Genomic DNA, 14498 nt, shown 5'->3' with positions numbered 1-14498 from the left:
GCGCACATTAGAAACCAGATCTGATCATGTTCGCTTTTTTTGCACACTCAGTGTAGAATAGAAAAAAGTGATTTTAATCGAAATTAGAAAATTAATTGAAATTTTTTGACAAAAATCCTATTCCGGAAACAAAAGAGGACGAAGCGTAGGAAAAAGAGAGACCGGACTTTTATCGAGACAAAAGAATAGAGACGCAGAAAAAAAGAGATAGATAAAGAAATAAATCAATACAAAAAAAGAGATAAAGAGACTTTAAGAAAAGAGAGAGAGAGAGAGAGAGAGAGAGAGAGAGAGATAGAGAGAGAGAGAGAACAAAAGAGAAATAAAATATCCGAGAGATACGTAAGTGAGTGATAAAAATCATCGAATCGATTGCGTTTTGTCATCGCAACTAGCGATTCTCTGTTGGAGAAATCAGCGACTGAATCCAGTTTGGATGCTGCTTCAATTCGAAAAGGAATGTTAGCTTGACGTGAAATAGAGAAAATAATACGAGTTTTGTGATAGAAAAAAGCCAGCGAAAAAAACGAAACAAATAACAACAGCATGTTGGTCAATAATAATAATAATTTCACGCAATTCGACTGGTTAAGGCGCGATCGCGATATATGTGTATTTAATGTTTTGTTTGAGCATGATGATTAATTTATATTGTGGTTCCGACTTGTGATTTGAAGCGCAAGTGCAACAATGGACTGAAAATCCGTTACAATTTTTTTCTTCATCTTACTCTCTTCTGCTACGTGAAACGAAGTGCAATAGTGTTTTTTTTTTTTTTTTTTCAAAGAGAAAACCAAAATCCATTCGACGGTAATCATTCGGTCAGAAACATTGAGAGAGAAAAATTTATGAGTTGGAATTTGTTGTAAAAACTATTTGTTAATCGTGTTTGCGTCGAATAAATGAATTTAGTTTTGTAGCCGTTGAACGATCGACCAGGGCTGAAGAAGAAGAAGAATATAAGAAAAAAAAACGGCAATTAATAGGTATTTTTTCGTCCGCTAGACCGAACCAAGCGAAGCGCCTCTCGTGCACTGCACACAAACACACACATATTGCATATTGGCCATAACGTATTGGTCGAATAGGAATGGGACCGTTACAAGAGTCATTAGCAAAAGCATTGCCATCGCCGACGGCGTCGTCGCCGACGCCACCAACAACAACTCCACCGCAGCAGCAGCAACAACAAACATCGAAAGCAAAAAAACAACGCATGAAACAATCGACAAAGCACCATGAAGAAGCTGCAACAACAATGCAATGGCATGATAACATTAGTAGTTACAAGTGTTTCGAGACGATTGCAACGCCAAGTCCGATTCCAATAGCGAAAAGCAATCAAAATCGATCATTGCATCGATCCACATCGCTCGATAGTTTAGCCAGTTCGGAGCCAAATCATACCGACAATTCAAGTGAAGATAGTTGGTGCATTGAAGACAATAACGCCGATGACGAAACGGTCGACAAACAATCGGATTCATTGTCACAGTGTGATTCAATTACCGATCCAAAAGACGTGGACAATGATTTAAATGGTCAAGATTACGGTATTTATGAACCGTATTTCAATGAACCAGTGAATATAAATCGAGAAAAACCAATCATTACCGAACTTGTACGGAAAAAAAACGACGACAAATTATGTGAAAATCGAAATTGTGCGTATCGACATTTTGAACAACATCATTCAATTGAAGATTGTGCACCAACATATAGTGACAGTAATTATTCAGTAACACATCGAAACGCAGCGACAGCTGTGGGCGACGACAACAAATCCAAAGAACAAACACCAAATGTACCATTTATTTTGAATAAAACACGGCGAACCAGTGTTGTCAGCTCGGGATCCGTTTCACGAATGGAAACAATCGTCGAAGAACCCATCGAACCGAAAATATCTGTTAAAGAAATTTTGGCACGGTTTGAAACACTCACGTCACTTGAGGTATTATCACTTTTTTCGGGTGGATGTGGCTTAATCATTCCCCATCTAATGCATGTTTTTTCCTTTCTATTTTTCACCATTCTCTTGAGTTCGTTTTGAAGAATCGACTGGAAAGTCTAATTGAAGAAAATCTTTAATAACTTGTTAAGTGTAACAAGTTCATCGCTAATTATAACAGATTCATTTAATTCATTTTACAATCAGTTTGATTTGAAATTATCATGGATTTTGTGTGCGTAGCTTGGCAATCGAAAATGATAATTAAATTCGAATCGAAACTTTCAAATTGTGTGTTTTAAAAAAATGACATTCAACCAGTGCAACAGTGCATTAAATTTGATTCATAAAACTTCCGTTCGTATCGAAGTTCATTCCATTCCAAACACGAACATGCGTTATAAAGTCAATGACTCCGAGATTGTTATTGATCTTGAAATTGTTTTTTTTTTAACGAAATTTGGCAATGGTTGCCGGATATCTTTGAATTGTTGAAAGTAGTCTTCAGTCATGCCAAGAAATTTAGGGGTTTTCCGGTATTTCCGGAGCCCACATTAGGTGTGCGGAAAAGTAAAATGCTTATCATTAATCAACCGTTTTTTTTTCTCTTCCGAAATCCGTAGGTCCAATCAAAGGCATCAACAATATCGTCCGGAGCTCGAGCGGCTGCCCAAACATTGAATGTTCCAATCGAGCGGCTCGAAGCTCAAGTGCACGGTGCTGTCAAATCGCCCGGTTCACCAACAGTGAACAATAATCACTATGAAAAAAATCATCGTCATCACAGCACCGTCGACGAAATCATTCCCAGTCATCTCGAACAAAATGGCAAACATACATCACAACCGCACAGTTATGTATCACAAGAATCATCACATTCAAAATCACATCATTCACCGGCCCAATCACCGCAACAGCATTCGATGTCACCGCAACATGGCCACCACAAAAATGGCATGGCCATCGAAAACGGCCAACTAATACATTCGGACGAACAAGATGATCAACAACAATTCTCGGCATTAAGCGCAATGCAACCAACACCAATTGCAAATGCCAAGTACACACTTCTTCAATTTGCCATGCAACATTTTCGCGATGAGTAAGTAGTACAGTATTCAGTTAATTTTCACAGTTGGTGGAATTGCCATTTTTGGAAGCTTTCGAATGTGAGAAATACATACGCTCCATTTGATAAGTCGGAAACGACCAATAAGTAAAAAAACAAACAGTTCGGGCGTTTTTTCCTCTCTTTCGAAGCGCACGACAAAATTGAGTGATTAGAAATGAGAGAAAGAAAGGCGATGGAGAGAGAGAGAAAGTAAAAGTCGACGCACATAGAAGTGCACAAAACCATTATTAAACATTGAAAATAATTATGACTCGAAACAGATGTTGATTTCTTTTTGACTCTTTAGAGTTTTTATTCACATTTCGAGATGTAATTGGAATTTTTTAATTCCTGTAAACGCAGTGGTTTTCTGTAAAAACACACTTTTTATTGTGCAACGACGTCAATTTACATGCTTTTTGTCCGCATAGTTTTACGGTTGTCACCAGGTTTCTTTTGGTGACAAACATAAATTGTTTCGTCATTTTTAAATGGATTTTTTTGCTTTTCGAGTCAATTTTATGAGCTTCTTTCTGAGACTCGGAGCGTTTTGCGCTTTTTATGAGCGTTTTTTTTATGGAAACAACTGTTTTTATTGGGTATCAAGTTCAAAGTGATTTCTTTACGAGGCTCACGTGATTTTTTCAAATAAATTCAAAGAACCGCGTTGATTTCAATGCACAAACTCGTCTCTACGCATGGGTCTAGTTCAAAGTTGCATTTTTATCAAAAACCTCGACTCTCAATGCAAAATCCACAATGGAAACATTGATTTTGCAAACGAATCTTGAAGCTTCAAAGTAAAAATTTATCAAACATTGCAACCTGAATTCCCAGCGATTCTTCAATATCACGAATCATTCAACAATGGTTGAAAAAATCGATTAGCTCGAATGATTTCCTCAGCGGATCATGAAATCAAATTAACTTTGAGCTTTAATTACACACACACACACGCACACACACATCGATCAAAAACAAAACGAATTTCCCAGACGTCGCTGTTGTTGCCATGAAGACATTATTGTTTGTCTTTTTTCCGTTGTTTTCTGTGCACATTCGCACATGCACCGCAAAATTTCCGTTTCGCTGCCAACTCTTTATATGAAATGGCAATTAATTTCTTTCGGTTTGTTGTTTGGTCGGGGTATGAAAATTTTTTGATAAACAAACGGATGAATAGCATGAGAAGCGGTAGAGAGAGAGAGAGAGAGAGAGAGAGAGAGAGAGACTAAAAAAGGTAGAGCAAGACAAATAGAGATCAAGACAAAGAGAAACAAGAAAGAGAGAGAGAAAGAGAGAGAGAGAGAGAGAGAGAGAGAACAATGCGTGAAAACCTCCGCCGCCGATAATAAATAATAATCCAAATAGCGGAAACGTCTTTTCTTTTCAATTGTTAATTTACATAATCGTGTTCATTTCTTTTTCGTTATGTTTAGCCCGAAAGGTGCGATATTTAAACGGCATTTGATCAGATATACTCAAAAATTTCATTGCCCCCCAGTTATTGTTGTTGCTTTTCTTCCATTCGATCGATGATTTAATTATTATTTTCATTGTGATGGCGGAATTGAGAATTTCACATGTTTGTTGTTTTTTTTTTTCAATGACTTGCGCAACAATTACCAGCACATTATCGAGGCCTCACATTTAATTGGATCCAACATTTTCTATTTACATCTTCGCACTCGATGCGATTCAATGCAGAGAAAGAGCCTATCCAAATAACAACTCGCATCATGAAACGCTTTATTCAATTACCTCGAGTTTATTTATTGGATTCAATCGCAAAAGAAATCAACAATCTTCCATTGAGACTGTCTGTCTGCTTGTCTGCAAATACGTAGGTTGTTGTGGAAAATTTATTATGTGATTGATTTTTCAGCGTAAATTGATTTATTATTCATCTCATGATGATGAAACGCAATTCAATTTCAATTGGTGAGAAAATTACAATGTCGCTGAATAGATTTGTTTTGAAAATTGAGACAGAGCGTTGCAAAATCTAAACAAATGGAGATGATACTCTTCTTGATCTCTTCTGAATAGATGATCTGGTTGAAATCGATTTTTTTCCTTCAATCAAGAGAGAAGATAAAAAAGGAAAGTCGAGGTCGTAAAGTATTCCTCTTCGCTGACCTGATTAATTTCAATCAGATGGAGACATATCAGACTGTAGTGTTCAATAAGACCATTTGTCATGCCCGACACCGGTCGATGCCGATTTGGTATCGAGATTACGGTGTCTTTTGTTACTGCAACCGGCAAATACCAACAATTGTCAGTCAAGAGTCGGTCGTCTTTCTGGTATTCGGCATCGGACAGGCTACCAGGTAAGACACTCGAGTCTATGTAGTAAAAAACGTGAAAAAACTTTTTTTAACTATAGATGCGTAGAGGACCCGGGGTTTTACTTCCAACCCTCAGCCAATGAAATTTTAAACATTCCCTACGCTCAAAATTCAGTTTTGAATTGAATTTCGATTGACTTACCAAAAAACATTCTCTTTATTCAAAATCACTTTTTATCCATGCAAAATCTACGAATAACCATTAAAAGTGTCAATTATTTGTAAAAAATGTCTCGAAATGTGTCGTTTTGTTGTGTTCGCTCCAGTATCTTTCTCTACTGCATTTTGTTTATACTGTCCGATTCAATGTATTTGTGCGAATGACCATTGCATGTTTTCATTAAAATGTGTAAACTAACGGAGCGCACAAACGTCCATTTGATCGAAGGCATCGCGCGTAGAAAATTAGTTTGTGCATCAAAGCGTTACGACGAATTACAGTAAAATAACGAAAGAAATTCACATTAATTTAAAAAAAAACTATATATACTCGCATTGCGCTTGTTCGATCTGTTTGTTATGATCGTTTCTTCTTGGCATGCGATGTCGTGTTATCATGACCGAAAACGACATGTCTCTGCAGATCGATCTGGATCAGTGGAGATGCAAATTTTCACTCGTTCGACAAGCGTCATTGCTAGAAAAATGACCGAGTCATAAATTACCGATTGGTCGATACGATGGCTACCGGTTGATTGCTGTAGACACCAATCTCATTCAATGTAAATGCTAAACCTCATTTCATTTCGCTTTATTCACATCGGTAGTTGGAATTTGCATACCAATTTTAAGGCACGCAACTTCATTTCCATGACAATTGAAATGAATGGTCAATGCAGCTCACGGCGCTTTGTATGGGCGACTTTATTGTGTGCGGCCCAAACAAAAATTAGATGCGATTTAATTTATGGCTACACGGCCACAGCTTTTTGCTGCCTATCTTCGGTGACCATACGAAGCCATTGTTCGCACTCAAGCCAAACAAAAGATATAAAACACTGACTATTCACCGAAAAAAAGACGAAATCTAAAGACGATATCCACTTTTCGGTGGAAGTGGAAGACATGTATTGGAGCACATGCAAATCGACCGCAGAAATGGAACTCAGTCAACTTCTTACATTCACTCTCATCGCTACTATTTGTAATAGTCGTTTTTTCGGCAACAACGGGGAATTAAGTGAAAATAAACGAAAGTATTTTTGAGAAGAAGAGTGATTTTGAAATACAAACATTTTGAGAATGGTTTTGCGATGAAGTGAAGAAAATTTACATACTTTTCAATTTTGGAAGTGTTATTTGAAGGAAATTTGAAAGAAAAATCGATTAAAACTAAAAACGATCTCGAAAATTTTGTTTTTTATTTCCTTAATCTAGCAAATCCAAAAAATCGCACTCAAAATCGTAAAAAGATTCCAAAAGTTTGAGGATTTAGAAGTGAGAGTATAAGTCTGAATGTACTCATTTTTAAAGACAAATTGTACAAAAATTCGTAAAATGCCATTGAAAAAATGATCGACTTGGAGCAACCAGTGGAACAACCCTTCAAAAGGTACTCGTTACATTTAAAGTTTGAAATTGAGTTATGGAGTTACGGATCGGGCTCGATTGAAAGCATGATTACCGAGGAATTGGTGTGTGTCGAAGTCATTTTAAGACATTTTCACGATTTATTCTCCAGTTTCCATCTAAAATTTTCTGTGTAATTTATTTACTCGAAAATGATGCAAAATCGGTCAAGCAAGACTCTTTCGAGAGTGGAGTACGTTTCATCATGGAAAAATCTCAAATATTTCTTTAAATTTCTTTTAAATCTCAAAGACGTATATCGCTATCTCACGAAATTCAATAGAAAGAGACAAGGTGCCATTTTTGGTTTTGGGGTCTATCTCCATTCTAAGCATTTCAACAAAATATCATCACAACGACCAAAATGATGTTCTTTTATAAGTGTTTCAAAGATCCAATCACAATAAATTAGGTTTATTTGTGTCTTCAAACCGATTAAAATCAATTTTTATTTATCGATAGAAAATGAATGTTTTTTTCAACTGGCTCAAAATGGTTGACATTTTGCACAAAATTTTATTTGAAATTAGTTACGATTTAATCTTATTATGATTGAACAATCGAAGAAAAAGTAAAAACGCAACAAAGAGACAATAGAAGAGTCAAATCTCTTGTAATTCGATAAGAAAACTGATGAAACGAAATCTAATTTTGACGTTCAAAAGTCAAATTATTTCTAGCTCAATTTATGCCAATTTACAACACCTGATTAGCTGATTGGACATTAAAAACTAGTTTCGAGAATTATCATAATCAAATGACACTTGAATTTACCTCATTAAATAATATTTACCATTATTTTTACGTTCAAACATGTGACCTACCATTTTTGAAGAATTAAAGATCAATGGTCATTGAGTAAATGGCGGCATAAGCACAGTTGTTCAATGACGCAACTTTTGTTACACAATTAAATTAAAAAACTAATATCTTTTCGAATTGAACAACACTTGTAAGTTGCATCATTCTCAACAGAAAAAAAAGACATTTTAAAACTGAAAAAAAATAAACGAAAAAAGAAGAAGAAATAACATCGATATTTTTAACTTTTTAGACCTTCATTCGACATTTTTACCGAAATAAACTGACAAAGTAGCTCAGATTCACTGAAATAGAAAAATCACATTTAAAAAACTAACATTTTACGCTTTGTTTTACTAATAATAAAATTTAATGACTCATTTAAGCATTTTTCACAATGGTTTTTCGTGTTAATCTTCAGTGATAAAACAATTCAACTAATCGTTTTGCAAATTTCATTAATTTTCTTGTGTGTTTTCACAGTAATCAAGCGATTGAAGACCATGAATTGAATGGCCGTGCCAAAAAGCGTTCAACATCATCACGACCACATGCTGACTTGGTGAAATGGCAAGGAACTCCAATTCGTAGTCCATTGTTACGTTTACCGGTTGAGCTATCGCCGTTGGCTATTGAATGCTTTGAATGTATTCTACGGTATTGCGGCGACTTACCACCCGATCCAGAACTTACGGAAGTCAAATGCGTTTATACAATTTTAATGGTAAGAAAATCATGTTTGTGTGGGGATTTTTCAGTTTTTTATTGAAAAAGGAATCGATTTAAAAACATGACATTATTTTCTGCATACAGCATTGTCACAAGCATCTAACACTTCGCGATGAAGTCTACTGTCAATTGATGAAACAAACAACATCGAATCGATCATCAAATCCGGATTCGTGTCAAAGAGCCTGGCGTCTATTGAGCATTTTAGCGGCATATTTCAGCTGTTCCGATGCATTGAAACCATATTTGATGGAACACTTAACGGCTGCTGCATCGGATCGTCGTCGAACTGCACACGGAACGGCTTCGGTGTGTCTTTCAAATTTGCGTAAAACGGCTCGCTGTGGTGGACGAAAAAATGTGCCCAGCGTTGAAGAAGTGACGGCAGTTAGTGCGGGACGGTAAGTGATACTTCTTTTAACCTTTAAAAATCGATTTAATTTCATTTACATCAAAAATCGCCTTCACTTTAGGTCTGCGCGTCGTCAAATCTATCGTTTACCTGGTGGTGCTGAACGTGTTGTGAACACACGTGGTTCGACAGTTGTGGCTGATGTAATTTCTGAATTGTGTGCTTTGCTTGGAATTGATTCGCCCATTGAACAGCAAGAATTTTCCTTGTATTGTATTGTGCAAGGCGATGCATTCACAATGCCGTTGGCAGCCGACGAATACATATTGGATGTGACAACGGAACTATTGAAATCTGGTCAACCGTTTTATTTGATTTTTTGTCGTTCAGTTTGGCATTTTCCATTGAAACGTGATCCAATGCCAACGCTGCTATATGTTGAAGTGTTATTCAATCAAGTTGCACCCGATTACCTGGAAGGATTGTTGCTTGAATTGCCTGGTGGTGGTGCTCCACCGCCTGATGTTGTCCGTGACATGGCACGCATTGCTGTACTTTTACATCGTGCCGCCGATGTGAATCATGTACCAGCAATGAAAGAGATTAAATTTTTATTGCCAAAACCGGCGCTTGGCATTCGTGAACTACGACCAGCACAATGGGTGGCACTGGTGCAATCGGCTTGGCCATCGGTTGCCGGTTTGGAACCGGTTCAAGTGAAAGCACAATTTTTAGCCTTTCTCGCCGAATGGCCATTGTTTGGCAGTAGCTTCTTTGCCGTGCGAAAAGTATGGGCTGAAGATGGTTTAGCCGACGATTCTAGTCCAATTTGGAAGGAAATCATTTTAGCATTGAATCGACGCGGTGTCTTGTTCCTTGATCCAAACACACACGAAACGCTACGACATTGGCCATTCATGGAAGTCATTTCGACGCGAAAGGTAAGTGATCTCGATTTTTGTTGACTTCTTTCGTTTTGGACTGGACTAATTTTCCTTTCTTCCTCGGTCAGGTTCGTTCCGAAGACGGTGCATTGTTCTTGGATATGAAAGTGGGCAATTTAATGCAACAACGTGTGATTCGTGTGCAAACGGAGCAAGCGCACGAAATATCGCGTTTAATTCGACAATACATCACAATGGCCCAAATGAGCCGACCAGATCGACGCGAATGAATGCACACGACTCAACAGATGCAAAAATAAGAGAAAGCGAATTCGCATGTTTTTCTTCGATTCAATAAATTCAGTTATTTTTTGTTGTTGTATAGATTATCGGGTTTAAAAATGACGTTATAATTAAAACAAAGCAAACAATGTTATTTAATGAGTTTTTTTCGTTTTCAATATCTTTCATTTTATTCAATGCTAGAAAGTGAAGTAAACAATTTAATTTTGAAATTATGCTAAGCTATCGAATGAATAAATATAAAAATGTACTCGACTTGACTATTAATATTAATATGTACTTAACGAATACACTACTTGAAAATGGACACCTGATACACCCATGGAGTATAATATTTCCGATTGAAAACAGCAAAATTGAATGAATTTCAATTTGAAATACATTTTTTTCGAATTCCAACATCTTTTTATTAGATTATATGTCTTATAAATATAACAATGTATATTTTCTGTTGGAACATAGTAATATTGTAAAATTGTTCCAAAAACAAATCGAACATCGGTTTACGTATGATAAAAATCAAATATATTAATTGAAAAAATTGTGAGCTCTTCTTGATTGTTTTAATCATAAAAATAAGTCTTTATCATCAATTAAGTACTATTCTAGGGGGTAGACATGATTCATTTGATTCACTGTGATTCAACAGATTCACATTGTTTAGATGACATTTGAAATGTCACTTATGTGTCATGAAAGAAATATTTATTGATAAATTAAAATTATTTGTCTTCGAAAAAATGATTTCTTGACGTTTTTTTAAATGTATTAACTCATTTTTTTTATCTATTTCGTGTTTTTCTAGTAAATTCCAAATAAAATCAACAATAATATTTAGAATTTGTTGAACGATCATGTTAGTAAAACCAAAAGTGATGCTTATTTGACATTTGAATGATTCATTTGATTCACTGTGATTCACATGATTCAAAGTTTTATAATTCGTGTCTACCCCCTTGGTACTATTATTAAATTTGCTGGTTTACCTCAAACTTGAAAAACTGAATCAGTGGGTGAATTATACAAATTTGCCGATATACGTTTCGGTACAAAAAGAAGTTTTTTCGATCTTCAGACATTTACTCGTGTTATTCGCCTCCAGAACATTTGCTGGCAATATCATTCGTTCACAATATATTCGAACCTCCAAACGGTCTTCCACTAAAGCCAAGAGCGAATTGTATTCTTCCAAATTCATTTTTATGTTATCCACCTTGACGCGCAATCGTTTAAAATTTGTTGCACATTCCAAAATACATCTTATATCTGGGATCGTTAATGCGGACGACCCAACCGACCTACTAATTCTGATTTCTTCAAGATTCGGTGCGTTTAAAATGATATCGATCGGATCTTGGTTCAATTTGACTTCAATGCACAATTTCCGTAAATATTTCAATTTTCTTAATTGTGTTGTATCATTTATATGATTTCCAACAATCGTTAATTCTTCAATGCGCACATCATTTGCAGCCAGTGCATCAAACAAGCGCTCAAAATTCAAGTCACTATGAAATGTTGGAAATTCTAGACGCAAATATTGCAGTTTTCGCAGTCTACTCAATGGTACAAGATTATCAGTGGGAAATTTCCAATAAAATTGAATAAATAAATTATTCAAACGTGGCAACAATTTTGGAATTTTACCGATAAGGAATTCCCATGCGGGTCCTCTATCCAATCGTAATTTTAACCTTGTGAGCTGAGGATTGAACTGTAGAAATTTCAAAAGATTCGGTCTACCGATAATATTCTCTATCGACCCACGGAAATAAAATTCTTCCAACATTGTAAAATGTCGTTCGAATGCATTTCCCTCACATTCATCCAAATTTAAAGCAACCAATTGGGAATGTATGGGCCTGCGGAAATGTGGAACTTTGAAACCTTTAACACTCAGTTTTTTAAGAGCGTGAAGTTGTGGTCGAGTCTTCAATTTGAACTCTTCTTCTACCATAAGGTTTTGTCGCTCGACTTTCAATTCAGTCAATGTTTTGCCAAATGCATCCGCAATCAGGTTCAAATTCTTTTTGATAGGATATCTTCTTGAAATCACCCAAGTTATTGATTGTACTGGAACACCCTCAAGTTCAAGAAATTTTCGCACTTGCTCTATGGTTATATCATTTGGACCTTGTGTCTGTTTATCTTCTCGAATATGCAATGCTAACAATTTCGACGATAAACCGAACCTGGCATTCTTTTTAAATCGCGTACATGTTTCAATCGCATTTAGATAATCTTGAACACTATTTAACTTTCGTAACATTGCTTGAATGCAATCATCATTGAGTGCATTTAAAATGTTCTGTGGTGATTCTTGTGCTGGTGGAATTTGCACGTCGTAAAGCGAACGTTCGGGCAAACGATATTTTTTGACCAAATTGATAATTTCGGTGATGTATTCATTATGGAACTTAACTTCGTTTAAATAAAATAACTGAAGAAATTCTTCAAACGCTCCGGGTGATGTGTGCGGCAATTCAACTTCCATGTTGGCATTTTCAGTTGATTCTCCGTAGAACATTTCGTTGAATGCGTTGCTTAACGTCGACAGAATCAATTTATGCGCTGGAACACGGTCCTTTTGATCACCACACACAAAGTACACATCGGCCTTTTCTGGATTTAGGTATAAGTTTTGCGTAGCTTGCGACGCCAAATCACTTCTTCTTACTACCAATTCAGCACGATTGTCATCATTCTCTATGCGACGACGTTTCGCTGGTTGAGATGTAGATGCACACATCATGACCGAGAGAAGATATTGATTAAATTGAAAAAAAAAAACACCAAAAATATTTAACTAAATGATTTTTCACGAGATGTATCAGATATTTTCAGCTTGAATGCACGCTTAAAACTGAAAACATCAAGCAAATACCAGCAAAGTCATTAGAAAGTTCTACGTCATCGGGCATACGTTTAGTATTATTATTGTAGGTAAATGCCAATAGATGTCGATACATACAGATTTACATTTTGCACTAACACTACCATTCATCACTATTCAACTACGTGTTTTATTGAAAATCCGAGCTTTCGATCGTTATCGCGATCTTCTTCAGGGCTAAAATATACAATACAACAATGTTACAAACTAATTCTTCGACACATTCCATTAACAATAAACCAAATCACATGAATCAAAACTTACAAACAATGGTAACTGCAGTTTCAAAGTCAATTATGTTTCCTGTTGCAAACATTGCATGGTCAAAAATTAATTTAGTGCACATTAGATAATAATAACAATTTTTTCAAAACAACCCAAAGAGAGTAATGAATTACAGTAATGAACTGTAAGCAATACAATGCATGAGTTAGAAAACTTCAATGTAATAAAAACGTCAATAGATGACTTTAAAAGGATTTAAAACCTAACAAAACCTTATGTATTCAGTACATAGCAACTGCATATGTACGGCTGGTAATAAAAGAGACTTTAAGCAGAAAAAATCTTAAACGTGTCTCATAATTTGTATAGGATTTACATAAGATGGAGACGGTTTAAAAAAACTTAAAGTCACTTTTATTCTCAGCCGATCATAGAAACTATATAACAAAAAACTCATAAAACCTAACATACTTTACAATAAATGGTCTTACGAACGTAAGACGAACTTTTCCGCACTGTTTAACCGCAGTACACCACAAACGTTTCTTATTTTAAGCAATGGAATCATTTTTCAATGACATTCAAAAAAATATGTCTGACGTTAATTTTGCCATAGAAATTATTTTTGAAACACTTTCCATAACTAATGTCACAAAAAATTTGGATTTTTGTATGGGAGCCATGTCTGTATGCTACCTTAATGGTGTGAAACTTTGCACAGGTTGTTTTTTCACAAAAAAATAACATTCGGAGGGTTTGGAGAAATTTCAACCAAAATTAAGAGTACCTCCCATGCGAAATATTCGTTTTTGAGCCAAAAACTGAAAATGTTGTATGGGAGGTACCCCTAATTTTGATTGAAATCTCTTCAAACTTTCAGAATGTTATTTTTTTGCGTAAAAAATAGTCTGTGCAAAGTTTCACGTCATTAAAGTAGCATACAGGCATGGCTCCCATACAAAAATGCAATTTTTTTGTGATTTTTTTAAGGAAACTGTATCAAAAATTGATTGTATCTCAAAACTAACCTCGGATTCGGTTTTCTCGTGCCAAAAAAACCCCCAATACATATTTTTGAGTGTTTAAGTCTACATTAAGTATGACTTTTGGACGAAAATTGGACTCTTTTTCATAGGTATCACTACAGGCATGAAATTTTTTTCCATCGACCAAAGTCGCTCAAAAGCTAATGATTTCTATTCCTCGGGGCCCCCAATCATCCTGTAAAGTCAGATTTTGAATTAAGTTTCTACTATGAGCGCAATCTTGCTAACAAATTTTGCGTACGACGTACAACGTACGACGTACAACGTACGACGTACAACGTAC

The 14498-nt window shown here is 35.8% G+C and overlaps 1 protein-coding gene across 2 annotated transcripts in view; it reads left to right on the top strand.

Annotated features, from left to right (window-relative positions):
- The window catches only part of LOC116350430 (unconventional myosin-VIIb), a 50029-nt gene extending 39845 nt beyond the window's left edge, over positions 1-10184 (top strand). For both annotated transcript variants that reach the window (XM_031782224.1, XM_031782226.1), the window contains 5 exons: positions 2575-3053; positions 8267-8507; positions 8597-8913; positions 8986-9805; positions 9877-10184. In XM_031782224.1, the coding sequence (XP_031638084.1) occupies positions 2575-3053; positions 8267-8507; positions 8597-8913; positions 8986-9805; positions 9877-10038 (2019 nt within the window). In that variant the 3' untranslated portion in view covers positions 10039-10184. The remainder of the gene's footprint in view (positions 1-2574; positions 3054-8266; positions 8508-8596; positions 8914-8985; positions 9806-9876) is intronic.
- The last annotated feature ends 4314 nt before the right edge of the window (positions 10185-14498 follow it).

Source organism: Contarinia nasturtii, unplaced genomic scaffold (genome assembly GCF_009176525.2).
Source record: "Contarinia nasturtii isolate CC-2019 unplaced genomic scaffold, AAFC_CNas_1.1 Cnas_scaffold_4084, whole genome shotgun sequence".
Lineage (NCBI taxonomy): Eukaryota > Metazoa > Arthropoda > Insecta > Diptera > Cecidomyiidae > Contarinia > Contarinia nasturtii.
Note: the sequence above shows the minus strand (reverse complement) of the source record. Positions and strands in the feature narration are given on the sequence as shown.